The sequence below is a fragment of the Oncorhynchus gorbuscha genome, linkage group LG09, assembly GCF_021184085.1.
Source record: "Oncorhynchus gorbuscha isolate QuinsamMale2020 ecotype Even-year linkage group LG09, OgorEven_v1.0, whole genome shotgun sequence".
NCBI classification, from domain to species: domain Eukaryota; kingdom Metazoa; phylum Chordata; class Actinopteri; order Salmoniformes; family Salmonidae; genus Oncorhynchus; species Oncorhynchus gorbuscha.
Genome location: NC_060181.1, coordinates 17,190,797 through 17,218,761, shown reverse-complemented (window position 1 = coordinate 17,218,761; position 27,965 = coordinate 17,190,797). Strand labels below are relative to the sequence as shown.

Below are 27,965 nucleotides of genomic sequence, written 5' to 3'. Positions count from 1 at the left end.
GCAAGAACACCCAATCAGAGGCGGCTGGTGGGAGGAGCTGTAGGACGATCATTGTAATGGCTGAAATGGAATCAATAGAACGGTCTCAAACACAAACATATGGAAAAGAGGTTTGACTCCGTTTCTTTAGCTCCTCCCACCAGCCTCTGAAATCCAAAACACACACACACACACATATAGTATAACAGTCTCACTGTTTATTATTCATCTTCATAGATAGTACGGCCCTATTCTTTACTGATATACAGTATACATCTTATTTTACAGTAATGACTGATCATAAACTGGCAACATACAGGCTTTAACACGCAGTGTTATGAAGTTCCAGAAGGCCTCATCTCATACATACTGTCAGCCAATGGTTGAGGAGTATTAAAACAATCTGGATTGTGATTGGACATAATCATACTCTTACAGTAGAGTGCTTGACATTAAGAACAAGTTAAATCTCCCTAGTTTACAACCCTTGACTGTATCCCACACAACACCCTACTCCATATCAAGTGCACCCTATTCCATAAATAGCACTATATAGACAATAGGTTTCCATTTGCGATGCACACCTCAACACCCCACCAGTGATCTTCTATATAGACCACATTAAGAATGACATAAGTGCACAGAAGCACCAACTCACCAATAGTGAGGATTTGCATAATCATCTACAGCAGGTTATTGTGAGTAGAACAGCATTCCATATTAAAAGGCACTTTGGTGGCTGGACTGCATCAGAACTACAGTGACAGTATAAAACATACATAGAGAAAATGATCAAATTGAAAGAAGAGAACCCTGTCTCTGGAAAGACTAAAGTCATGACAAAAACATTTAATTAAAGATGCTTTCTTTACTTTTAAACAAAGAATCAAGTGAAAACTCTGTATTAGATTGAAGAGACCGAGACCTATTCTAGCTCCACCTACAGACACAGGAAGCTCATTTTTGGTCTTGGTCACACTGACACTCAGCAGTCCCCAGTCACCGGGTCAGAGCTTTGACTCTAGTGATGTCTCCGAGTGCTGATCTAAGGTCAGTTGTGAGTTTCCCCTGTATTGGTTAAGGTTTGTTGTGGGCTTGCTTATGGTAGTCCATCGTATCCGACGAGGACTTCAACCTCTGAGTTAACGGTGAATTCTTTAGTGAGTGTAGAGTCCAATTGGAGATCCAAATGATATTGCAGGTGGGGCCATATGTCTGTGTTGGCGGGGGCAGGCATGGTTCTGTCTCTCCGGAGCTCCTCCCCTCCTCTGTACACCCTCCAGAGCTGCCTCCAGGTGGAACAGTCGGCAGCAGCATCCTCTCTGTCTGTGGGTATGATGTTGCTCTTCTTCAGCCACGTTTTTTAGCTGCCCCCCTACAGACCACCGGCCAAGATATAGCTGGCCATACAGGATCTTCCACGGCTAGCACTCCCAAGATATAGCTGGCCATACAGGATCTTCCACGGCTAGCACTCCCAAGATATAGCTGGCCATACAGGATCTTCCACGGCTAGCACTCCCAAGATATAGCCATGGATCTTCCACGGCTAGCACTCCCAAGGATCTTCCACAGCACTCCCAGCACTTCCCAAGATATAGCTGGCCATACAGGATCTTCCACTGGCCATAGGATCACTCCCCCAAGATATAGCTGGCCATACAGGATCTTCCACGGCTAGCACTCCCAAGATATAGCTGGCCATACAGGATCTTCCACGGCTAGCACTCCCAAGATATAGCTGGCCATACAGGATCTTCCACGGCTAGCACTCCCAAGATATAGCTGGCCATACAGGATCTTCCACGGCTAGCACTCCCAAGATATTCTAATGATATGCCCAAGCCAGCTCAGTTGGTGTTGGGCGACCGTGGCCTCCATACTCTCACAGTGGGTCTTAACAAGTATTTCTGTACAGGACACGGTTGCACCAGGTGATTCCCTGGATGCGCTGCCGGCATCTTCTGTGGAATCGCTTGAGTTGCTTGTTGTGGCGACTAAGTGACCCAGGCTTCACAGCTGTAAAGAAGTGTGGTGATGCAGATGGCAATTTTGGTGTGGAGGTGGAGATCCCCTTTTTGGAAAATGCTGTGTCTGTTGTGGGCAAGGATAATCTGACCCTAGATGTGTACTCCTGTGGGGTTACAGGGTCACCACAGCACAGGGAAGTCCTCTCTAGAGCTGAACCCAGGGTCCTTCCGCTGCTCCCAGTATGTATTAGAGCTCAGCCACGTGTCATCCTTTGATTTCCTGTTAAATAAACAAAAACAGCAGTCACATATATGTAAAACGTAACACACATTCCAAACATACTGCATAACCTGGCTGTAAGTGTACAGCCCTATCCCTCAGTACACCTTCATGTAGAACAGTGAGATCTCATGACAACACAGAACAACTTAATGGTGTTGTTTTGACCAGTCAGACACTGAGGAGAACCATGTTCCGCTGGAATTAAGGCGGTGCTAATGTCAAACACGTTGGGTTTGCAATTTCCTTATTTAAAAACTGTCGTGTGGGCATTGCCCAGCCCTAACGCAAAGTTTGGCAATTTACCTGTCTAACATCAACACGCTTGCGCTCAGAGGGGTGGAAATATTTGAGGTGTGTCCTTAAAAAACGTGATCCAAGTTTCTATTTTCAAGCAGTGCTGATAGGATACTTAAGACCAACCAAAAGCTGGTTTTAATGGTAACACAGTTGGTTATGATACAGCATATCCAGCTGTCACACACTGCCCATTTCAACAATCGTCTAATGTGATTTTGGTGCCTTTATACTTTGTAATTAGAACCATAAAAACTGTTTCCCACCACCATTCCATTTCGTTAAAAACCAAGCCTCCTCTCCTCTCAATGAAAGCTTTTTTTTTGTCCATCCCAACAAAACCGTGAAGTAGACAAGACTGTTGACTAATAGTTTGGCCCCTGAGACCCCTGGGAAATCCATCTTCATCACCAAAGCTTTATTCAAATATAATGTTTGAGAGGCGTAGAACAGTGATCTGACATTCCCTTTCTATATATGCATTGTAGGCAGGCCCACATTATTTTAGTCAGGTGCCGTTTTAGGATGTGCGTAAAATGCTCCATAGTCTGCGTTGTTTTCATATTCTATGCCCACGGGAGAAATTATGGTGCCTGTAAGTGGAACATAACAACTTGTTTTAAATAGGCTGTGTTTAGAATTCGATTCAAATTACTCTTTTTAGGCCTCGTAAATAATGAATTTAATCTTGCTTATTGTCATGCTCAGATATGTAATTTACAGTAGTCCTAGCCGCTATGTCAGGGTGAATGCTATTGAGGCCATGCAGTGACTTAGAACAACGTGGACTTCAAATGGGTTCAAGGGAACGTATTTAGCAAAGGTAGGTCTACATCATGTCATTTAGTTTTTGTAAGCCAATTAGATTTACCATTGCATTAGGTTTGTTAAATGGAGCCCAGAGGATAATGGAGTGTTCTTCACACAACAGACCTGTGACCATGTGTGAGTTATATAGACAGAGGTGCCATTCCGTCAGACCTTTTCTATATTGTAGAGCAGTGGTTTCCAACCAGGGGGTACTTGGCCTATCCACACAGGGTACGTGAGAAGACTAATGAGACCATAGGCTTACTGGTAAAATGCACTTGAGGGCGTACTTCAGGGATAAGCGGTAAATGTTGGGAACCACTGTTGTAAAGGATACTGTGCAGTTAAGAATTAAGACAGCCTTGTTCTGTCTTCGTGGCTAAACGTGTGAACAATGAACTCCCTTGTCTGCTGGAATCAGACAGAAAGGCGCACACACACACACACACACACACACACACACACACAGTTGCGTACTTGAAGAAGCGTGGTTGGTGCGTCATGTTGTTCTCCTCCAAGACTTTTCTCCTTTCTCTCTGGAGCAGCTCTATCCTCTGCTTCTGCTCCTCAGCCCCCTCAATGTTCCCTTCTTCCAAACACCTGACACAGAGAGAGAGAGAGACAGAGAGACAGAGAGACAGAGAGACAGAGAGACAGAGAGACAGAGAGACAGAGACAGAGAGAGACAGAGACAGAGAGAGAGACAGAGAGACAGAGACACAGAGACACAGAGACACAGAGAGACAGAGAGACAGAGACAGAGAGACAGAGAGACAGAGAGACAGAGAGACAGAGAGAGAGAGACACACTCTAGTGAAAAGGATCCTATGAGAAGGGTGATATAATACAGCGAAGTATGAGAGAGAAGGAATACTGGATTAGGACGAGCTAGGAAGAAGACAGAGAGGAGAGGAAGAAGAAGACGGCGAGAGGAAGAGAGAATCCCGGGGTGTGTCCTACCTCTGGTCGAGACGGAAGCGTGTGTCTGTGGGGGGTAGGAAGGGCTTCAGGGCAGCATCAAGCTCATTCAGCTCCACACCAAACTGAGTGAAGCCATAGTACTGGTCCTGGTCCACAGGCATGGGGTCTACACAAACACATGACAAAATTACTATTTTAAACTATTTTCAAGGTAAAGATCATAAGCTATAATATTTACGTGGAATGCCACTTTATGTATTTGAATGTGGGTGTGAGTTGTGACAGACAGCCCAAAGAGCCAGTCACTCACTTGCTCTCCAGATGCAGATGGCAGAGGGTGTGTCTCCTTGGTACACACCTTCATGCCATTTGCCAAAGAATGAGTGGATGACACGCCCCCCACTGTCTGTTACCACTCCCTCTATCTTGTTCACCGTTGAGCTCCACGATTTTGCCTGTGGATTAAATATGCAAAACATGAATAATAAACTAATTAAACTAATGACAAAAAACAAATACAAATGTGATCGGAAACCAATAAAACGCTGTCAATCATGTGATGAATTCTAAATAATAAATGAATCCATCCACCACTCATTAGTTACTTTTAAAGTTTCCAGGATAATGGTCACCAGGATGTTATTCCTCCTGTTCCCCAACAGATGGCGCTGTTACACCTGATAATACCCTCAGAAACCCAGTGCAAGTGTTCCCCAACTCGGTCCTGGGGACCCTAAGGGGTGTGTTTGGGTTTTTGCCCTAAATCTACACAGCAGATTCAAATGATCAAAGCTTGATGATGGGCTGATCACTTGAAGCAGTTGTGTAGTGCTAGGGCAAAAACCAAAAAGATACACCCGTTGGTCCCAGGACTGAGTTTAGGAAACAGGGTTTCCTGACCCTGGCCCAGGGTTTCATACGTGTTGGCCAATTTATATTGAATTGCGTTAGGCTGTTTTAAATAACACCCTATTCCCTTTATAGTGCACTACTTTTGGTCAGAGTCCCTATGGGTAGTAGTGCTCTGTATAAGACATAGGGTGCCTTTTGGGACACACCCTTCGTGTAACTGGGATGGTATAGTCCATCTCCTCACCTTGACGAAGGTCACTGTACACTGGCAGGCGTCACTGCTGGTGTTTTTGATTGACATCTCTCCGTAGTGTTCTATCCAGCGCTGGCCACTCAGAATGTTGTGGATGCAGGACGTGACCTTGTTCCACTCATAGTGGTCCCCAAACCTGAGGATGACAAACAACTGTCACACACACACCTCTATTTCATATGAAAGCAGCTCTGACGTTCACACACATTCTATCAAATCAAAGCGACTCACCCTGGCAGGGTCACATGAGTGGTTCCCATGGGAACAATCTCCATGGATTTCCCCCAGAACTTATTCTTCCACTGGACATCTGAGAGAGATGGGACAGAGAGATGGACAGAGAGATGGGACAGAGAGATAGACAGAGAGATAGACAGGGGTAGTAGGTTAGTGGAACAGATAACCCTCACAATAACAATCACAAATAGAAGGAAACGGTGGTGATATGTTTACTGAAAACATAGAAGCTCACCTTGCCAGAAAGTGAAGTTGAGAGAGTCACAGTGACACGCTGACACAGGTGGGTGATGGCTCACCTAAGACAGACAGGGGGTTCAACTGGTGACCGACAATGTTATGAGTCTTCAGTCATCCTATGCAACGGTTCTGTTTCAAATGGCATCCATATATAGTGCACTAGTTATGACCAGAGCACTATGGGCCCTGGTTAAATTTAGTGAACTAAATGGGAATAGGGGGTCATTTGGAATGAACTAAATGAATCAGCCCAGTGATTCTTGGTTTATTTTATGTGAGTGATGATAACTTGTTCCTGTAGGTTTAGTTCCTGTTTACCTGTTCTGCTATGAACCTGAAACCCTTGTCAGGTCTGTCACACTCGTAGGTCTCTCCCAGGACGGGGTTAAAGGGTTTACTTCCTGCCCGGTGGTAACTGGAGGCATATGCAGACACTGCAAATGTAGCCACATACACCTGCAGCACAGGACACACAAACAGAGACAGACAGAGACTGTGTTACTTACCATGTGTAGGTAGAGGTTGTTCCCACAAGGTTGTTCCCACAATGCATCATAAGAATCATGGTGTGAGTATGTCCAAATTCTCTCACCATGCGTTGCTAGGCATCGTGTGTGTGTGTGTGTGTGTACCTGCATCCTATACCCTCACCATTCTCTGGTACGGGTCCTGTGTGTGGTTCGCTGTATCCAGCAGCTCAGAGTACTCCACCTCCTCACACAGCCTCTGCAGTGTGTTGAGAGGCTCGTTGAGCTGAACAGGCATGGCTACCTTGGACAGGTCCTTCCCTATGTTGTTCTTGAGGATGTTCCATAGACTGACACTGCTGCTGCTGGGCTGAGGGGAGGGGAGGGTAGTCCGTCTGCGGGCCACCTGAACACCACTTCCTCCTGAGCCTGCTGAGGGGGGGGTACTTAAAATGGAGGTAGCAAACATTTGCTCACTCGTGCAAATTATATGCTTGTCATAGAAATACTCATATGCTGGCCCATGCACCCGCACGGCATACCAGAGTCATGTCTCTCGCTTCCTCCCTCGTTGCTGTAGCCGGTGTCCATGGAAACACTGTCACTGACATCACTGATATACGAGTCATCATCAGAAGCCTGGAGACAAATAGAGAAAAATATATATGAATGACTGTTCAGATCATGGTTTATCTCCCTAATGGTTAGGGTTCGGTAATCTGATTTTAAGGCTCACCTCATTCTCAGAGGAGCTGGAGGTCAGCTGGTACTCCTGAGCATCAAAGAACTCCGACATGGATTCATTGGATGCCTGGTGGACAAGTTGGCGGGATCCATCTGGGAGACCCTGATTGGTAGAAGAGGTTGATTGGCAGCAGAGGTTCAGATCTGTCCCCATGTCATGTTTGGTATATAAACAATCTCCTGAAATCAAGTTGACATGTGCAGTATTGTGGAACACATCACTCTCTCTCTCTCTCTCTCTCTCTCTCTCTCTCACTCTCTCTCTCTCTCTCTCTCTCTCTCTCTCTCTCTCTCATCTCTCTCTCTCTCTCTCTCTCTCTCTCTCTCTCTCAAACACACCCAACTCACCGAGCCATAGCCGGTCTTGAGGCCCATGACCTGCGCTGGAGGGGGGGCCTTCAGGTCAATAGTGTGTCTCACTCGGTCTCTCTCTGCTGATAGAGAACTATAGGCTGACCGCAGAGTGGAGTGAACTAGACACACAGAGCGAGAAAAAAAAGTGTGTTTTAAACATCATAGCCAGCCTGTAAAATACCTCTACATGACCCAGTGGGCCGATCTGACACCAGGGACTCACTGTTGTTAGCCAGCCTGTAAAATACCTATACATGACCCAGTGGGCCGATCTGACACCAGGGACTCACTGTTGTTAGCCAGCCTGTAAAATACCTCTACATGACCCAGTGGGCCGATCTGACACCAGGGACTCACTGTTGTTAGCCAGCCTGTAAAATACCTCTACATGACCCAGTGGGCCGATCTGACACCAGGGACTCACTGTTGTTAGCCAGCCTGCAGAAGTCTTCCTGGAGGCGGTTGGCATCAGTAGGTGAGTCTGGGGTTTCCAGGAAGGAGGTGTTGGCTTCAGCAGTAGAGAGGTTTGGGTGGGAGGTATGGAGATGAGGAGAGGCAGGTGGTGAGCCACAGCCAGGAACCTGGTGGAAGGAGAGATCTCAGGGTTAAAGACAACTACAGGCTATTCTTCTAGTAGTCTTTAGTCAATGCAACACTAACAAGTGGCTGTAGGATTTAGCACAGGTAAAAGTTGGGACAGAGAGATAGACAGGGGTAGTAGCGTGTACCTGTAGCGTGGCATCTTTGGTGTAATTTTTTGAACGCCACTTCCTGGGACCCCTCTTCTCCTTCTTGGGAATGTCATATGTTGAAGCCTGGTGTCCCAGTGGAATTGGAGAGGTTAGGGTTAAAGTCTAGGGGTTAGGAGAGGTGTGCATACCTACTGTACTCATAGCAGGGTCTGAGTAAGTGTAGTGAAGGTTAAAGGGGCTGAGTACAGTATGTGTACTGGGTCATGGTTAGGGTCAAGGTTAAAGGGCAAAGGTTGTGTTACCATGAGGCTGATGGCGGGGGCAGAGGAAGTGCGGTGGAGAACCTCCATACTCTTCAGCAGCAGGTTGAGTTCCAACAGGTAAGACTCACAGTCCTCCAAGTCTGACAGAGAACAATGAGAGACGCCAATTAGCGAAGGTGAGAGACGCCAATTAGCGAAGGTGAGAGACGCCAATTAGCGAAGGTGAGAGACGCCAATTAGCGAAGGTGAGAGACGCCAATTAGCGAAGGTGAGAGACGCCAATTAGCGAAGGTGAGAGACGCCAATTAGCGAAGGTGAGAGACGCCAATTAGCGAAGGTGAGAGACGCCAATTAGCGAAGGTGAGAGACGCCAATTAGCGAAGGTGAGAGACGCCAATTAGCGAAGGTGAGAGACGCCAATTAGCGAAGGTGAGAGACGCCAATTAGCGCCAATTAGCGTGAGAGACGCCAATTAGCGAAGGTGAGAGACGCCAATTAGCGAAGGTGAGAGACGCCAATTAGCGAAGGTGAGAGACGCCAATTAGCGAAGGTGAGAGACGCCAATTAGCGAAGGTGAGAGCGAGTCGATACAGAGACCTTAAGTAAGGTGAGATCCATCAGGAAAGGTATGACGACTCAGACAGGTGAGATGTTTGATCTCCCTACCTCTGCAGCACCTGTCCATGTCTTCTGAGGAGTGAAGCCAGGCACTGACCTTCGCCTGCTGGACAACTGACGCCTGCTTAGCCAGACTGGAGTGCTGCTGAGAGAGAGAGGGAGCGAGAGGAAGGGTGAGAGACAATTAATTGAATATGCATAGACATACAGTGATTCATATAAAATACATTAAACAGTACAATAATGAAACGATGATTGGTCAGTCAAAAAGAGTTTGCTCTTAGATGCAGATCTAGGGTCAGCTTACCATCTCCAAAATTCAAACCATTGGGGGAAAGCACAAAATGTATCACATATCCCTTTCTAAAGAGAAGCGTACCCGTCTCATGGAGTCGTTGAGGTTAGAGAGGTGTGAGGAGGGGTGAAACAGGTGCCTCTCGTGGGGGTACATGGCGATCTCGTTCTGACGGAAGACACGGTGACGTCGTAGCTTCGACACCCAATCATCAAACAACTCCTGTGACTTCACTTCCTGAGACTTCTCAGACTTCACCTATTGGACAGCGAGATGTGATGTCATTTAAACAGATGAGGGAGAGAGCGAGAGAGAGCGAGAGAGCGAGAGAGCGCGAGAGAGCGAGAGAGCGAGAGAGAGCGAGAGAGCGAGAGAGAGCGAGAGAGCGAGAGAGCAACCTTGAGGTGATAAATGTTGTTGTTGGCGTCCAGATCGATGGCCTTGGTTTTCTTCTTGATTGACATGACAGACAGCCCCACATCAATGCAGCCATGCAGCTTTCCTTTCCTTAGCTGGAAACAAAAGCAAAAGGTCAGTGTGTGTGTGTGTGTGTGTGTGTGTGTGTGTGTGTGTGTGTGAGACTAAATGAGCAAATACTCGCTCCTTCAATGACACATACATTAACTCAATTGTGAATCTGCTTGACAGATACTTTTTAAACAGGCACTTACATCAGCTCTACATTTTGAGTACTTCAGAATGCCTTTCTCCAGCAAGAAGTATCTCTGGATAGGAAGAGAAATTATCAATGTTTTAGCCATCCATCTGTCACGTTCAAACTTCAATTATCTGCTTTGGCCAAGGTAATAACGTCACACTTTAGATATTACAGTTGTGGACAAAAGCTTTTTACATGAACAAGATACCCACTTAAATGCTCCATTCAAATTTCACCTCCAACTTAACATAACCGTCTTATCAGAGCTTTAGATAAACGCCATGTACGTGTCAGGTAGAACACCTCTCACATCTCCATGTGCCAGCCCTTCAGGTAACTCAGGGGTTAAAGAGAGCCAAGTGCCTTCTTGATTCCTCACGTCCTCTCCGCACATCCTTCAGTTCAGAAGAGGAGAAGGTCTGAAGAGAACCTATGACCTTCTCCTCCAATGCATGTAGAGAAGGTGAGGAGAGAGGATGCAGCAAATCAAGGATAGACACTTGAGATTTACCTGCAGAAAGAGGTAAAGAGGTCAGGGAGGCTGTACCCACCTTGTGCCATCCCTTCATGGGCCATTTCCTCCTCTTGAGCAGGAAGCCTTCCTGTTTCTCTGGCTCCTGGATGTTGCCAGGGTTACCCTTTAGCCCCTCTATGATCTCCCAGCTGTCCTGTAGACAGAGACGCATCAGGTTACACGCATACACAACCACATGGAGGAAGAGAGGCTGCATCTCTGCCTTAATGTGTCCTCCAACCCAGGCAGGGAGGGTTAGGAGTGCTGCTAGGTGCCCTCCATTCAGGCCATAGCCAGTTCATTTCAGTTCAGCTGACGTTAGGTCAGTCAAGATAAGCTTCAAAATGTTAATGTCGCCACAAGTCATTTGAGACAGAGCGGAGTTCATTCAGACAGGCACGCACATGCAGAGGCGCACGCACACAGAGACACACACACCTGATGGCTGCCATGTTTGGACGAGCCGCTGCTGCTGTCGCTGTGGGAGGGGGATGTTGATGTCATCTTTCTGTGACTTGACAGTTCTGCTTACGATTGTCTAGTCCCAGCGGAAACCACCAAGGTCACAATGGGGTCAACAGGAACATCACCTAACACACCGACCTCAAGAGGGCGTCATCATGAACAACCACTGTTGAATAGGAAGAGAGAGACAGAAGATTATTACTTCATTTCCAGCATGTTGAGACAAACAGGTGAGCTGAGAGAAATGAAAGCCACATACCACTGTAGGGTTGCTTTAGTGAAGCAACAGAACAATGAGACGTGACTTCTCTGAGAGAACAGACAAACTATCCTATGTCCTCAAAACTAGGTGCACTTTTAGGTTAGGCAAATCAAATGTTATTTGTCACATACACATGGTTAGCTGACGTTAATGCGAGTGTAGCGAAATGCTTGTGCTTCTAGTTCCGACAATGCAGTAATAACCAACGAGTAATCTAACCTAACAATTCCACAACTACTACCTTATACACACACACACACGTGTAGTGCTATCTGTGCCACCAGAGACTCTGGGTTCGCGCCCAGGCTCTGTCGCAGCCGGCCGCGACCGGGAAGTCCGTAGGGAGACGCACAATTGGCCTAGCATCATCCGGGTTAGGGAAGGTTTGGCAGGTCGGGATATCCTTGTCTCATCGCGCACTAGCGACTCCTGTGGCGGGCCGGGCGCAGTGCACGCTGACCAAGGTTGCCAGGTGCATGGTGTTTCCTCCAACACATTGGTGCGGCTGGCTTTCGGGTTGGATGTGCGCTGTGTTAAGAAGCAGTGCGGCTTGGTTGGGTCGTGTATCGGAGGACGCATGGCTTTCGACGGGAGTTGTAGCGATGAGACAAGATAGTAGTTACTAACAATTTTGGATACCACAAAATTTGGGAGAAAAGGGGTTAAAAAAAATGTTAATAAAATTAAAAATTAAAAAGTGTAAAGGGCTAAAGAATATGTACATAAAGACATATGAATGAGTGATGGTACAGAACGGCATAGGCAAGATGCCGTAGATGGTATCGAGTACAGTATATACATATGAGATGAGTAATGTAGGGTATGTAAACAAAGTGGCATAGTTTAAAGTGGCTAGTGATACATATGTATTACATAAAGATGTAGATGATAGAGTACAGTATATACATATGAGATGAGTAATGTAGGGTGTCAACATTATATTAAGTGGCATTGTTTAAAGTGGACAGTGATACATTTTTTACATCATGGCTGGAGTTGAGTCAGTATGTCGGCAGCAGCCACTCAATGTTAGTGGTGGCTGTTTAACAGTCTGATGGCCTTGAGATAGAAGCTGTTCTTCAGTCTCTCGGTCCCAGCTTTGATGCACCTGAACGGACCTCGCCTTCATCATGATAGCGGGGTGAACAGGCAGTGGCTCGGGTGGTTGTTGTCCTTGATGATCTTTATGGCCTTCCTGTAACGTCGGGTGGTGTAGGTGTCCTGGAGGGCAGGTAGTTTGCCCCATGTGATGCATTGTGCAGACCTCACTACCCTCTGGAGAGCCTTGTGGTTGTGGGCGGAGCAGTTGCCGTACCAGGTGGTGATACAGCCCGTCAGGATGCTCTCGATTGTGCATCTGTAGATGTTTGTGAGTGCTTTTGGTGACAAGCCAAATTTCTTAAACCTCCTGAGGTTGAAGAGGCGCTGCTTCACCTTCTTCACAACGCTGTCTGTGTGGGTAGGCCAATTCAGTTTCTCCGTGATGTGTACGCCGAGGAACTTAAAACTTACTACCCTCTCCACTACTGTCCCGTCGATGTGGATAGGGGGGGGGGTACTCCCTCTGCTGTTTCCTGAAGTCCACAATCATCTACTTTGTTTTGTTGACGTTGACTTTGAGTGGGAGGTTATTTTCCTGACATTCCGGGGGGCCTCACCTCCTCCCTGTAGGCCGTCTCGTCGTTGTTGGTAATCAAGCCTACCACTGTAGTGTCATCCGCAAACTTGATGATTGAGTTGGCGGCGTGCATGGCCACGCAGTCGTGGGTGAACAGGGAGTACAGGAGAGGGCTCAGAACACACCCTTGTGGGGCCCCAGTGTTCACGATCAGTGGGGTGGAGATGTTACTTACCCTCACCACCTGGGGGCGGCCCGTCAGGAAGTCCAGTACCCAGTTGCACAGGGCGGGGTCGAGACCCAGGGTCTCGAGCTTGATGACGAGCTTGGAGGGTACTATGGTGTTAAATGCTGAGCTGTAGTCGACGAACAGCATTCTCACATAGGTATTCTTCTTGTCCAGATGGGTTAGGGCAGTGTGGTTGCGATTGCGTCGTCTGTGGACCTATTGGGGCGGTAAGCAAATTGGAGTGGGTCTAGGGTGTCAGGTAGGGTGGAGGTGATATGGTCCTTGACTCGTCTCTCAAAGCACTTCATGATGACGGAAGTGAGTGCTACGAGGCGGTAGTCGTTTAGCTCAGTTACCTTAGCTTTCTTGGGAACAGGAACAATGGTGGCCTTCTTGAAGCATGTGGGAACAGCAGACTGGGATAAGGATTGATTGAATATGTCTGTAACACACCAGCCAGCTGGTCTGCGCATGCTCTGAGGACGCGGCTGTGGATGCAGCCCTGCGAGGTTTAACACGTTTAAATGTTTTACTCACGTCGGCTGCAGTGAAGGAGAGTCCGCAGGTTTTGGTAGCGAGCCATGTCAGTGGCACTGTATTGTCCTCATTGCGGGCAAAAAAGTGATTTAGTCTGTCTGGGAGCAAGACATCCTGGTCTGCGATGGGGCTGGTTTTCTTTTTGTAATCCGTGATAGACTGTAGACCCTGCCACATACCTCGTGTCTGAGCCGATGCGACTCTACTTTGTCTCTATACTGATGCTCCGCCTTGCGGAGGGAATAGCTACACTGTTTGTATTTGGTCATGTTTCCGGTCACCTTGCCCTGGTTAAAAGCAATGGTTCGCACTTTCAATTTCACGCGAATGCTGCCATCAATCCACAGCACGAGTTCATCAGGTGTTCTTTATGTTTGCATGAGCTCTCCGACACACACACTTCCAGCAGCATACACCCTGTGTATGGGGAAATGCCAATGTCTCTATATGAACTATGGTGAACTGCATTGAACCAGTGGGAGCAGCCCAGTCAAACCCACATGACTCCAAGGCCAGTCAAAGTCACAGCTACTGTGCTGATCAGCAGAGTCCACAAGTGAGTCAGGGTTATACAATCAGTCCCAGTCTTCAAATCTCAGCAGAGGACGAGATTAACCAGTAGCTACACACGCTAATACTCAAACACTGGTAGAGACACGGAATTCTGCTGTATTGCAGTTGCTCGTAGCACAAACAGTATTGTGATGAATAAAAATGTCCACATTCTGTGAATTTGGAGACAGGAAACGTTAGTTGCTAGCAGCACAGAGTAGTAGAGCGATGCAAATTCAACATCCACATTCTAGACCAAGGCACCAGGCCAAAACCTATGTAGACATTACCTTGGCTTCGATTACAGCACTGCAAACACCTGGGTCGTAATGCACTGCACCAAACAGAAGAAAACAGACCAAAATGGGGAGGGACTGCCAGAACCTGTTTAATAACAATGGGGCAGCAGGTAGCCTAGTGGTTAGAGCATTGGGCCAGAAACAAAAAGGTTGCTAGATCGAGTCCCTGGGCAGACAAGGTAAACATCTGCCCCCTGAACAAGGCAGTTATCCCACTGTTCCTAGGCAGTCATTGTAAATAAGAATTTGTTGTTTACATTTTTAAAAGTATTCAACCCCTTTGTTATGGCAAGCCTAAATAGGTTGAGGAGTATATATTTGCTTAGCAAGTCACATAAGTTGCATGGACTCACTGTGTGCAACAATAATGGTAACATTTTCTTTATGACTCCCTCATCTCTGTATCCCAGACATACATAAGGTAAGGTCCCTCAGTTGAGCAGTGAATTTTTGAACACAGATTCAACCAGAAAGACCAGGGAGGTTTTCCAATGCCTCAAAGGGCTCCTATTGGTAGAGGGGTAAAAAAAAAGCAGCTTAGACGGAATGTCCCTTTGAGCATTATGAAGTTATTAATTACACTTTGGATGGTGTATCAATACAACCAGCCACTACAACGATACAGGCGTCTTTCCTAACTCTGGAGAGGAAGGAAACTGCTCAGGGATTTCACCATGAGGCCAATGGTGACTTTAAAACAGCTAGTTTAATGGCTGTGATAGGAGAAAACTGAGGATGGATAAACATTTTAGTTACTCCACAATACTAACCTAAATGACAGAGTGAAAAGGATGAAGCCTGTACAGAATACAAATATCCCAAAATTCACCTTTCAGCAGGACAATAAGTGAAAACACAAGGCCAAATATATAATGGAGATGCTTACCAAGACGACATTGAATGTTCCTGAGTGGCCTAGCTACAGTTTTGACTTATATTAGGTCTGTGGCAAGACTTGAAAATGGCTGTCTAGCAATGATCAACAACCAACTTGACAGAGCTTGAAGAACTGTACAATCGAGGTGTGGAAAGCTCTTAAGAGACTTACCCAAAGACTCAACGCTGTAATCACTGCCAAAGGTGATTGTAACATGTATCACTAGCCACTTTAAAACAATGACACTTAATATAATGTTTACATACATTACCTAGGGTTATGAATACTTATGTAAATTCATATTTCTGTATTTCATTTTAAATAGATTAGCTACATTTTTATGACTTTTTTATGACTACCGAGAGACTGAAAAACAGCTTCTATCTTGTATTTTTTAACCTTTATTTTACTAGGCAAGTCAGTTAAGAACAAATTCTTATTTTCAATGACGGCCTAGGAACAGTGGGTTAACTGCCTGTTCAGGGGCAGAACGACAGATTTGTACCATGTCAGCTCGGGGATTCGAACTTGCAACCTTTCGGTTACTAGTCCAACGCTCTAACCTCTGGGCTACCCTGCTGCCCTGAGGCCACCAGACTGTTAAACAGCCAACACTAACATTGAGTGGCTGCTGCCAACATACTGACTCAACTCCAGCCACTTTAATAATAGAAATTGATGTAAAAATGTATCACTAGCCACTTTAAAACAATGCCACTTAATATAATGTTTACATACATTACTCATCTCATATGTATATATTGTACGCTATATCATCTACTGCATCTTTATGTAATACATGTATCACTAGCCACTTTAAACTATGCCACTTTGTTTACATATCCTACATTACTCATCTCATATGTATATACTGTACTCGATACCATCTTGCCTATGCCGTTCCATCACTCATTCATATATCTTTATGTACATATTCTTTATCCCCTTATACACACACAAGTGTAAGGTAGTAGTTGTGGAACTGTTAGGTTAGATTACTCGTTGGTTATTACTGCATTGTCGGAACTAGAAGCACAAGCATTTCGCTACACTCGCATTAACATCTGCTAACCATGTGTATGTGACAAATAAAATGTGAAAACATGTTTTTTAATACATTTTCAGTGTCATTATGGGGTAGTGTCTAAATGGGTAAGATTGTTTTGTAATTGTTGAATCCATTTTGAATTCACGCTGGAAGACAAAATGTGGAATATGTCAAGGGGTATGAACACTTCTGAAGGCAACGTAGATCAACATTCTTAGTGAGATACAGTATGAGAAACATGTACACAGCATGTCAATGGTTAATAAGAAGTGAACAAATCTGCCCACATTCTCACTGCCACACATTCCTCTCTTCTCCATCCAGGCTGTGGCATGCCCAAACCTGGTGTGTGTTATAGACCCACTCCCTAAACATGGAAATGGTTTGGGTGAATTGCAGTTTGTAAGAGACTGTATACTGTGGAAATTTACACAGTGCCTTATGGATAGAATGCATGAGTCTGTGTTTTTCCAACCTGCTCTCTATTTCAACCAAAGGCTCTATTGTTTGTGTGTGTGTGTGTGTGTGTGTGGTGGTGGTTTGTCTGTTAGTGTGTGTGTGTGTGTGTGTGTGTGTACACACTGTCTGGTTCCCCATAGGCCTCTCTCAAGAGTCAGAGCCATGCCCAGGACATGAGTCATCAGCAGGAAGGAATGTTCGCTGGGACACAACACTCCAACCACTGAGTATTTCCATGGAAACGGACCCATGATCACCAACATGGGAAGTTCTTAGGAGCTTGTCTAATTGGGTGTCAAATGAAAGCTACTGTAGGAGTCTATATTATGGGGAAACGAAGGCAAGGATACATTTTTCAAACATTTTCCATTTTAGGCAGAAGGAAAGGCTTTGATTTCAGGATAAAACAGATGGAATGGGGATCTTAGAAAACATCTAGCAGAAAAAGTCATCAGAACTACACCAAGACAATAACATTGACGTTTTATAGAAATTGTTTACCTTCTGTAAATGTAAGAAATATTTCCTTGTGCAATATTATCTTTAATATATTTTCTAATTAATTTTGCTCCCTCGTGGAGGGAAGATACAGTGACTTGCGAGAGTATTCCCCCTCTTAGCATTTCTTCCTATTTTATTGCCTTACAAACTGGAATTAAAATATATATATATATATATATATATTTTTTTTTTTGGGGGGGGTTGTATCGTTTGATTTACACAACACGCTTACTTTGAAGTTGCAAAATGTTTTGTGTGAAACAAACCAGGAATAATACTTGAGCGTGCATAAATATTCACTCCCCCCCCAAAATCAATACTTTGTAGAGACACTTTTTGCAGCAATTACAGCTGCAAGTCACTTGGGGTGTCTATAAGCTTGGCTGATCTCTATAAGCTTGGGACTCTTGCCCATTCAAGGAATAACTGCTCCAGCTCCTTCAATTCTGACCTGTCCCTGCTGATGAAAACCATCCCCACAGCATGATGCTGCCACCACCATGCTTCACTGTGGGGATGGTATTCTCGGGGTGATGAGAGGTGTTGGGTTTTCACCAGACATAGTGTTTTCCTTGATGGACAAAAACCTACATTTGACCAGAGTACCTTCTTCCATATGTTTGGGTAGTCTCCCACATGCCTTTTGGTGAACGCCAAACGTGTTTGCTTATTGTTTTCTTTAAGCAATGGCTTTTTTTCTGGCCACTCTTCCGTAAAGCCCAGCTCTGTGGAGTGTATGGCTTAAAGTGGTCCTATGGACACACTAATCTCCACTGTGGAGCTTTGAAGCTCCTTCAGGGTTATCTCTGGTCTCTTTGTTGCCTCTCTGAATAATGCACTCCTTGCCTGGTCCGTGAGTTTTGGTGGGCAGGCCTCTCTTGGCAGGTTTGTTGTGGTGCCATATTCTTTATATATTGTTTTATAATGGATTTAAAAATGGTGCTATGTGGGATGTTCAAAGTTTCGATTTTTTTTTTAGAACCCAACCCTGATCTGTACCGCCACAACTTTGTCCCTGACCGGTTTGGAGAGCTCCTTGGTCTTCATGGTGTCACTTGCTTGGTGGTGCCCCTTGCTTAGTGGTGTTGCAGACTCTGGAGCCTTTCAGAACAGGTGTGTACCACTTATATATATATATATATATATATATATATATATCTATATTTATTTTTAAATGGAAAAGTGGTGATTGCATATATATATATATATTTTTTTTTTAAAGTTATTTTCATTTCACTTAACCAATTTGGACTATTTTTTGTATGTCCATTACATGAAACCCAAATAAAAATATATTTAAATTACAGGTTGCAATGTAACAAAACAGGAAAAACCAAGGGGGATGAATACTTTTGCAAGGCACTGTAATTAAAGTTCACAGAACTAACAAGTACATGGTAGACCTACCAATTAGTTAGTGATTTTACTGATATCAACATTTCTTTGAATTATAAAGTGATTAGAACCCCTCCCTCGCTCTGCCTCGCTATCCAGTTCATACCATCTCTCCCAGCTCTTACTGACACTCTTTCCTCCCATTTACCACTGAGCACCGATAGACACCAGATGTCCATGTACATTGATTTTTGGTCAGTCCACCTTGGCCTTGATGTTATGAGACGGACTGGAACAAATCTGAACCTATAATAGACGTGTTTCACAAGTTTGGAGAGCACAGTACAGTGAATAAAGCACAGTCTAGAATAGTATATTGTATACTATACAATTGTATTACACAGTATATTGTACTCTACCCTACTCTATTGTACTACACCGTACTGTCCAAAGATGGAGAATGACAAATATCCATAATTATACATTTGTGTAGTACAAATCAGGGACCCACGATGTAATGCCATTATCGGGTGTAAATCCACTTCACTTACTGTAGTTCAAATCTCAAGGTGCCATGTCACAGTTAAATATCAGAGGGAGATTTTACCGTGATCCCGTTGCCAAAGTTTACATCTACACAGTTCTTCCACTAAATTTGTTTTGGTGAATTGTTCAACTTTGAAATCACATTAAAGTCAAACCTCAATCCCATTACTGTGGAAATGCACCCCCAAGTGGCACCCTAATTCCCATTTAGTGCACTACTTTTGGCCAGTGCCTATAAGGCTCTAGTCAAATACAGTACACTTACATGGATTAGGTTGCCATTTGGGAGGTAACCAACCACTGAGCCTAGATATCAGACTACACTACACATTTACATTTAAGTCATTTCAGCTACAGCAGTCGTGGCAACAGATTATTACGCTAACACTGCATGGATACCCTTTAGTATGGCAGAACTCTCCAACAGTTATTTTTTAAATATTTTTTTATTTAACCTTTATTTAAATAAGCCATGGTGGCAAAGTAATTACAATATAGCAATTAAACACTGGAATGGTAGGATGTGCAGAAGATGAATATGCAAGTTGACATACTGGGGTGCAAAGGAGCAAGATAAAATAAATAAATAAATACAGTATGGGGATAAGGTAGATTGGATGGGCTACTTACAGATGAGCTATGTACAGGTGCAGTGATCTATGAGCTGCTCTGACATGTGGTGCTTAAAGCTAGTGAGGGAGGTAGGAGTCTCCAGCTTCAGAGATTTTTGCAGTGTGTTCCAGTCATTGGCAGCAGAGAACTGGAAGGAGAGGTGGCCAAAGGAAGAATTGGCTTTGGGGGTGACCAGTGAGATATACCTGCTGGAGTGCATGCTACAAGTGGGTGCTGCTATGGTGACCAGTGAGCTGAGATAAGGCGGGGCTTTACCGAGCAGAGACTTGTAGATGACCTGGAGCCAGTGAGTTTGTCGACAAGTATGAAGAGAGGGCCAGCCAACGAGATCAAACAGGTCTCAGTGGTGGGTAGTATATGGGGCTTTGGTGACAAAACGGATGGCACTGTGATAGACATCATCCAATTTGTTGAGTAGAGTGTTGGAGGCTATTTTGTAAATGCCGTCGCCAAAGTTGAGGATCGGTAGGGTGGTCAATTGTCTGAGGGTATATTTGGCAGCATTTGTGAAGGGTGCTTTGTTGTGAAATAGGAAGCCGATTCTAGATTTAATTTAGGATTGGAGATGTTTGATGTGAGTCTGGAAGGAGAGTTTACAGTCTAACCAGACACCTAGGTATTTGTAGTTGTCCACATATTCTAAGTCAGAACCGTCCAGAGTAGTGATGCTGGACGGGAGGGCAGGTGCGGGCAGTGATCGGTTAAAGAGCATGCATTTAGTTTTACTTGCATTTAAGAGCAGTTGGAGGCCTCGGAAGGAGAGTTGTATGGCATTGAAGCTCATCTGGAGGTTTGATAACACAGTGTCCAATGAAGGGCCAGAGGTATACAGAATGGTGTCATCTGCGTAGAGGTGGATCAAAGAATCACCAGCAGCGAGAGCGACATCATTGATGTATACAGAGAAGAGAGTCGGCCCGAGAATTGTAGGATGGCCGGGGTGTTAAGCAAATCCCAGTTTAAGTCACCTAGCGGCACAAAGACCTGGATATCTCTGCAGTAGATTGCAACACCGGCCCCTTTAGCAGTTCTATCTTGGCGGAAAATGTTATAGTTAGGATGGAAATTTCATAGTTTTTGGTGGTTTTCCTAAGCCAGGATTCAGACACGACTAAGACATCCGGGTTGGCAGAATGTGCTAAAGCAGTGAATAAAGCAAATTTAGGGGAGGAGGCTTCTGATGTTAACATGCATGAAACCAAGGCTTTTACTGTTACAGAAGTCAACAAATCAGAGCACCTGAGGAGTAGGAGTGGAGTTAGGCACTGCAGGACCTGGATTAACCACTACAGCACCAGAGGAACAGAGGAGAATTAGGATAAGGGTACGGCTAAAGGCTATAAGAACTGGCCGTCTAGCACGTTCGGAACAGAGAGTAAAGGGAGCAATTTAAATCCAGCAGCATAGAAACACTACCACAACACTGTCCATTAAAAAGCTATGTCAGTTCACTGCATAGATACATATCCTCTGCCAAAGCACTGAACATGAACCATTAAACCAAAACACACTGCACACAACTTCTACACACAAAACCCTTCTCCATTGAGTCCACTGAATTGACTGTACACAGCAGCAGTGTTACCCTCCAACTGGTTCCATAGATACCAACTAAACAAACAGTGAGTCAAACTAGAGGACGGGTGAGTCAGAGAGGGAGGGTGAGTCAGACAGAGGGAGGGGAACACCAAAACATTATAGAACACGCCAATACCAATCCACTGCTTTTCAGATTTCCTGTGAGCTTGAATGCAAGTTGCAACTCAATCATTTACAACACGCTGTCAAGTACTCAGCTCCGTTTCAAGTTAGTGCTGCTCTAATTAGGGAAGTGAAACCGAAAAATAACAGTATGGTTTTCCAGGCTAGTCAACTGCAGCAGAATTAGATTGTATGTCAACACAAAGCGTTGTGAAGTAGCAACAGGAAGACCTATATTGCAGAACATGCTTTGTTGTGCTCTGCATAACCTTGACAACAATCAGAAAATAAGTGTTCAAAACCCTTCAGCTACCTTATACTGTGCACCCCTTGAGGCGTATCTGGTTGGGCACTGGAAGTTCTATTGTGGCCTTGTGTCTTATGAAACCAAGTCAATGATTAAGGCCATGCCAGCTTGTAAATTACCTGGTTAAAGTTATCACATGCTTGGTCAAGAGAAACACTGTGGGGATATATCAGAGCATCAGCATCTTGACTGTCTATTCATCGTGAAAGCAGCTATTCGAACGCATCAAACAAGAGTGATAAAAGTCACCTTTAAAATCACAGAGTTAGGCTAACTCAGGCACAGAGCTGATGGAACACAGGCAGCCCTGTGAAGCAATGCCAGTCTGCCAGGTAGCTCAGGACCATACAAGAACATTTGCATTTACACAGCCACCTCCCTGATTAAGATGGGGAAGGGAGTAGGGATGTGACTTTTAAACGAATTTGGAATTGTTAAAGTTTAGAAAACATTAACCGAAAGTCAATGTTCTTTTTACTAAGTTAAGATCACAGTGCAGTTATCACAAAACTACCATTAACAGGTTCCGATCACGATCAAAGGCAAAAATGTAAATTCACCAAATACCTAATGCAACAATGCTAGAAGTAGGAAGAGCTGGCTAAGCATCTTTCAAATGATTTGCCACTAATATAAAGTGCTCCGCACGTCGTCATCGTTAACAGTTGGGAAAATGGCAGACAGTGAGACATGGAAGCAACAGCAGTGAAGTCCTGTATGGCAATCATTTGAGAAGTTAAATGAAGAAGGTGATGAAATAAGAAAATGAGTTTTGATCAGTCGTGGAAATACGTGCTATAAACAAATTGTCCCTCTATTTCAAAAGAAGATGGAAATCAAGCTATGAAGGAAAAATACTGGAGTTGTGCAAGTGCTGCCAACTAGCGCAAAAATAATATTGCGATATTATTGATGATGTGCCGTTTTGACAATATCTCGAAATGTAATTATCGATCCCCCCATCACTATCCAATACCTAATAGCATATCTAGAACCAGGCTACAAGATGCCATGCTTAAAAACCGTGACGGCCCTGATGAAGAAATTGTGTAGCTACAGTGCCTTGCGAAAGTATTCGGCCCCCTTGAACTTTGCGACCTTTTGCCACATTTCAGGCTTCAAACATAAAGATATAAAACTGTATATTTTTGTGAAGAATCAACAACAAGAGGGACACAATCATGAAGTGGAACGACATTTATTGGATATTTCAAACTTTTTTAACAAATCAAGAACTGAAAAATTGGGCGTGCAAAATTATTCAGCCCCTTTACTTTCAGTGCAGCAAACTCTCTCCAGAAGTTCAGTGAGGATCTCTGAATGATCCAATGTTGACCTAAATGACTAATGATGATAAATATAATCCACCTGTGTGTAATCAAGTCTCCATATAAATGCACCTGCACTGTGATAGTCTCAGAGGTCCGTTAAAAGCGCAGAGAGCATCATGAAGAACAAGGAACACACCAGGCAGGTCCGAGATACTGTGAAAAAGTTTAAAGCCGGATTTGGATACAAAAATAATTCCCAAGCTTTAAACATCCCAAGGAGCACTGTGCAAGCGATAATATTGAAATGGAAGGAGTATCAGACCACTGCAAATCTACCAAGAACTGGCTGTCCTTCTAAACTTTCAGCTCATACAAGGAGAAGACTGATCAGAGATGTAGCCAAGAGGCCCATGATCACTCTGGATGAACTGCAGAGATCTACAGCTGAGGTGGGAGACTCTGTCCATAGGACAACAATCAGTCGTATATTGTACAAATCTGGCCTTTATGGAAGAGTGGCAAGAAGAAAGCCATTTCTTAAAGATATCCATAAAAAGTGTCATTTAAAGTTTGCCACAAGCCACCTGGGAGACACACCAAACATGTGGAAGAAGGTGCTCTGGTCAGATGAAAGCAAAATTGAACTTTTTGGCAACAATGCAAAACGTTATGTTTGGCAACACCCTGAACACACCATCCCCACTGTCAAACATGGTGGTGGCAGCATCAAGGTTTGGGCCTGATTTTCTTCAGGAGGGACAGGGAAGATGGTTCAAATTGATGGGAAGATGGATGGAGCCAAATACAGGACCAACCTGATGGAGTCTGCAAAAGACCTGAGACTGGGACGGAGATTTGTCTTCCAACAAGACAATGATCCAAAACATAATGCAAAATCTACAATGGAATGGTTCAAAAATAAACATATCCAGGTGTTAGAATGGCCAAGTCAAAGTCCAGACCTGAATCCAATCGAGAATCTGTGGAAAGAACTGAAAACTGCTGTTCACAAATGCTCTCCATCCAACCTCACTGAGCTCGAGCTGTTTTGCAAGGAGGAATGGGGAATAAAATTCAGTCTCTCGATGTGCAAAACTGATAGAGACATACCTCAAGCGACTTACAACTGTAATCGCAGCAAAAGGTGGCGCTACAAAGTATTAACTTAAGGGGGCTGAATCATTTTGCACGCCCAATTTTTCAGTTTTGATTTGTTAAAAGTTTGAAATATCCAATGTATGTCGTTCCACTTCATGATTGTGTCCCACTTGTTGTTGATTCTTCACAAAAAAATACAGTTTTATATCTTTATGTTTGAAGCCTGAAATGTGGCAAAAGGTCAAAGTTCAAGGGGGCCGAATACTTTCGCAAGGCACTGTACCTGTCTGAGCAGTCATTCTGTCATTCCAATGCACCACAAATATACTATGCTAGTCATAAAAGAGCAGGACCACACACAGACACTCATGTATAAACCCATAGTTGAGGGCCATTTAGACCGACACACTCATTGACCAACTGCTTGCGTGTTATGAAACTCATGAGTAACCACTACCGCAGGGGTGGGCAACTCCAGTCCTCCAGGGTCTGGTTGGCGTCACTGTCTCCATCCCTAGCAAACACAGCTGATTAATCAAATTCAATTCTAAGCTGAAGATCATGATTAGGTGATTATTGGAGTCAGGAGTGTTAGCTGGGGAAAACTGTGACACCAAATCAGGCCCCTGAGGACTGGAATTGCCAACCCCTGCACTACTGTATAACTCTTTCGACTAAAGCTGAGACATAATGAAGCCAAATCTCGTTCTATACAGAGTTACCATGGAGACAACCGACTGCACGGGAGGGGACGTATTCCGTTTGTTAGGCCTTCAAGGAAAATCTGAGGGCATAACACATGGATCTATTTATAGTACCGGAGCCATTATCAACCAAAACAGGATCTCTTTTTTGGTGTTGCCTACCAGCTAGACTTAAAGTAACTGTCCAGTGTTTGAGATGTCAATGAAATATGACCTATAATTAATTACGAGTGAAACAATTAAAACATTTTGGAAGGAGAACTGTGTTAAAAAGCAGCTATTCGGTGTTTGAATAGTGTGGGCCTACCCCAACAAAAGAAGGGTGTGGGCATGTACCGTGATTAAAAATATTCAGGAAAGTAAACAGCTGATTGGCCTGTTATATACAGCTTAGGTGTTATTTTTTTAAGTGTTTTTCTTCTGGATTTCCATTGGACAGTTACTTAAATGTAGCCTAAGGCACATCAAAGGGTGGCATAATTATTTTGAGAGCTCAGAGAGTTAAATGACTAGAGAATAGGCCTACATTATAGTCAAGGAAAACAAACAATCATCTAGAGATGTTCTGTATTTAGCTACATTTCTGTGTGAGTTCTGTCAATATGAGTCATTAGGCTATGTGGAAAATTTCCGCACTAGACAAGACATCGCAATGAAAATTCCCTGAAGTGACTGATAAGGAGTGTGTTGTTGACAATTTAAGACAGGCCTATGCCGTGGAACGCGACCCATTCATATATCCTTATGTACATATTCCTTATCCCCTTACACTGTGTATAAGACAGTAGTTTTGGAATTGTTAGTTAGATTACTTGTTGGTTATCACTGCATTGTCGGAACTAGAAGCACAAGCATTTCGCTACACTCGCATTAACATCTGCTAACCATGTGTATGTGACAAATAAAATTCGATTTGATTTGATTTGACAACTGAGGAAAAAATAAATAAACTAGCTCCGACTGGAAAAAATATATTTAACGGTCATCCAACTTGGGATTCCAAGTGGGAAACTCAGGCATCATCCTTGAGCTCAGACTTTCCAACATGAAGATGAATGATGTCACGATTTGACCTCACTCGAGTTTACAGTTGCCTTGAAAGCACCACTACTCTGAAATCTAACCAGTGTCATCTGACAGCCTAAGTAAATAGTCCTGGGTCACCTGACAGCCTAAGTAAATAGTCCTGGGTCACCTGACAGCCTAAGTAAATAGTCCTGGGTCATCTGACAGCCTAAGTAAATAGTCCTGGGTCACCTGACAGCCTAAGTAAGTAGTCCTGGGTCACCTGACAGCCTAAGTAAAGTCCTGGGTCAGTCCTGGGTCACCTGACAGCCTAAGTAAATAGTCCTGGGTCACCTGACAGCCTAAGTAAATAGTCCTGGGTCACCTGACACCTGCCTAAGTAAATAGTCCTGGGTCACCTGACAGCCTAAGTAAATCCTGGTCACCTGGCCTAAGTCACCTGACAGCCTAAGTAAATAACCTGATAGTCCTGGGTCACCTGACAGCCTAAGTAAATCCTGGGTCAGTCCTGGGTCACCTGACAGCCTAAGTAAATAGTCCTGGGTCACCTGACAGCCTAAGTAAATAGTCCTGGGTCACCTGACAGCCTAAGTAAATAGTCCTGGGTCACCTGACAGCCTAAGTAAATAGTCCTGGGTCACCTGACAGCCTAAGTAAATAGTTCTGGGTCACCTGACAGCCTAAGTAAATAGTCCTGGGTCACCTGACAGCCTAAGTAAATAGTCCTGTGTCACTGACAGCAAAGGTCACCCTTTACAGCCACGACTGCTTGTCTTTCCCCTTTTTGCTTAGGACCACAGGAAACTCAGCACAGCACAGCACACATATTCAATCATACATTTGAGAATAGTTCAGATGGTCCTAACGTCCTGTTGGAATGTGTGTTTTACAAGTTCAGGCTACCACCATCATCATATTGGGCACATTCCTCTACCCAGGCGTTGTTGATGCATGCCAGATCTTACAACGCCTGGGAAGGTATTTCACGTATCAGCTAACCACATGATAAGTTATAGCAACCATTGGTTGATGTATGCAACGTCGAAGCAGTGGAACGCGACCCATAACTTGTCTTTAGGCTAGGCTTCCTTCAAATTAGAACATAAAGACATGTCAAGCCAATCTAAAGCAATTCAATAACAAAATTGAAGTAGCCTAATCAATTAAATGTAGCCTAAGCTAATCAAAAGTAGTAGGCTAGTCAGGCTGTAATACACAATTCTTTGCCTGAAACTAATGCCTGCAAAATCATGCAGATGTTCCTTACAAGCCAACCTACCGGTTGTTTGTGCGGTTTGTCTTTTTGCTGCACATTTACTTTTTTTTGTGTGTTATGTTATTGTCCTGCTGAAAGGGGAATTTATCTCCCAGTGTCTGGTGAAAAGCTGACAGCCAGGTTCTCCTCTAGGATATTGCCTGTGCTTAGCTCCATTCTATTCATTTTTTTATCCTTTATCCTGTCCTTAACAATTACAAGCACACCCATAACATGATGCAGCCACCACTTTGCTAAATATGGAAAGTGGTACTCAATGTGTTGTATTGTAACACTTCATATTCAGGACAAAAAGTGAATTGCCTTGCCACATTTTTTGCAGTGTTACTTTTGTGCCTTGTTGCAAAAATGATGCATGCTTTGGAATATTTGTATTCTGTACAGGCTTCCTTCTTTTCACTCCGTCAATTAAGTTAGTATTGTGGAGTAACTATGTTGTTTATCCATCCACAGTTTTCACCTAACACAGCCATTAAACCGTTTTAAAGTCACCATTGGCCTCATGGTGAAATCCCTGAGCAGTTTCTTTCCTCTCCGGCAACGGAGTTAGGAAGGACGCCTGTATCTTTGTAGTGACTGAGTGTATTGATACGCCATCAAAGTGTAATTTGTATGTTCAAAGGGATAGTCAATGTGTGCTTTTTTTAACCCATCTACCAATAGGTCCACTTCCTTGCAAGGCATTGGAAATCCTCCCTGGTCTTTATGGTTAAATCTGTGTTTGAAATTCACTGCTCGACAGAGGGACCTTACATATAATTAATTGTATGTGGAGTA

General features: G+C 44.2%; 1 protein-coding gene across 6 annotated transcripts in view; it reads right to left on the bottom strand.

The window, feature by feature from the left end:
• Positions 1-1,876: 1,876 nt before the first annotated feature.
• The window catches only part of LOC124043211 (oxysterol-binding protein-related protein 3-like), a 28,013-nt gene continuing 1,924 nt past the window's right edge, over positions 1,877-27,965 (bottom strand). For 2 of the 6 annotated variants that reach the window (XM_046361519.1, XM_046361522.1), the window contains exons 2-22: positions 10,883-11,075; positions 10,482-10,598; positions 9,944-9,997; positions 9,671-9,784; positions 9,357-9,530; positions 9,026-9,122; positions 8,399-8,499; positions 8,133-8,219; positions 7,829-7,985; positions 7,399-7,523; positions 7,043-7,153; positions 6,849-6,945; positions 6,491-6,738; positions 6,158-6,295; positions 5,835-5,898; positions 5,594-5,672; positions 5,354-5,498; positions 4,568-4,712; positions 4,297-4,423; positions 3,814-3,936; positions 1,877-2,229 (exon numbers count right to left, since the gene is read on the bottom strand). In XM_046361519.1, coding sequence (XP_046217475.1) covers positions 2,130-2,229; positions 3,814-3,936; positions 4,297-4,423; positions 4,568-4,712; positions 5,354-5,498; positions 5,594-5,672; positions 5,835-5,898; positions 6,158-6,295; positions 6,491-6,738; positions 6,849-6,945; positions 7,043-7,153; positions 7,399-7,523; positions 7,829-7,985; positions 8,133-8,219; positions 8,399-8,499; positions 9,026-9,122; positions 9,357-9,530; positions 9,671-9,784; positions 9,944-9,997; positions 10,482-10,598; positions 10,883-10,948 — 2,469 coding nt within the window. In that variant the 5' untranslated portion in view covers positions 10,949-11,075 and the 3' untranslated portion in view covers positions 1,877-2,129. Of the gene's footprint in view, positions 2,230-3,813; positions 3,937-4,296; positions 4,424-4,567; positions 4,713-5,353; positions 5,499-5,593; positions 5,673-5,834; positions 5,899-6,157; positions 6,296-6,490; positions 6,739-6,848; positions 6,946-7,042; positions 7,154-7,398; positions 7,524-7,828; positions 7,986-8,132; positions 8,220-8,398; positions 8,500-9,025; positions 9,123-9,356; positions 9,531-9,670; positions 9,785-9,943; positions 9,998-10,240; positions 10,411-10,481; positions 10,599-10,882; positions 11,076-14,397; positions 14,442-27,965 lie in introns of those variants that run through there. The other 4 variants (XM_046361520.1, XM_046361524.1, XM_046361523.1 and 1 more) reach the window with 4 other exon arrangements.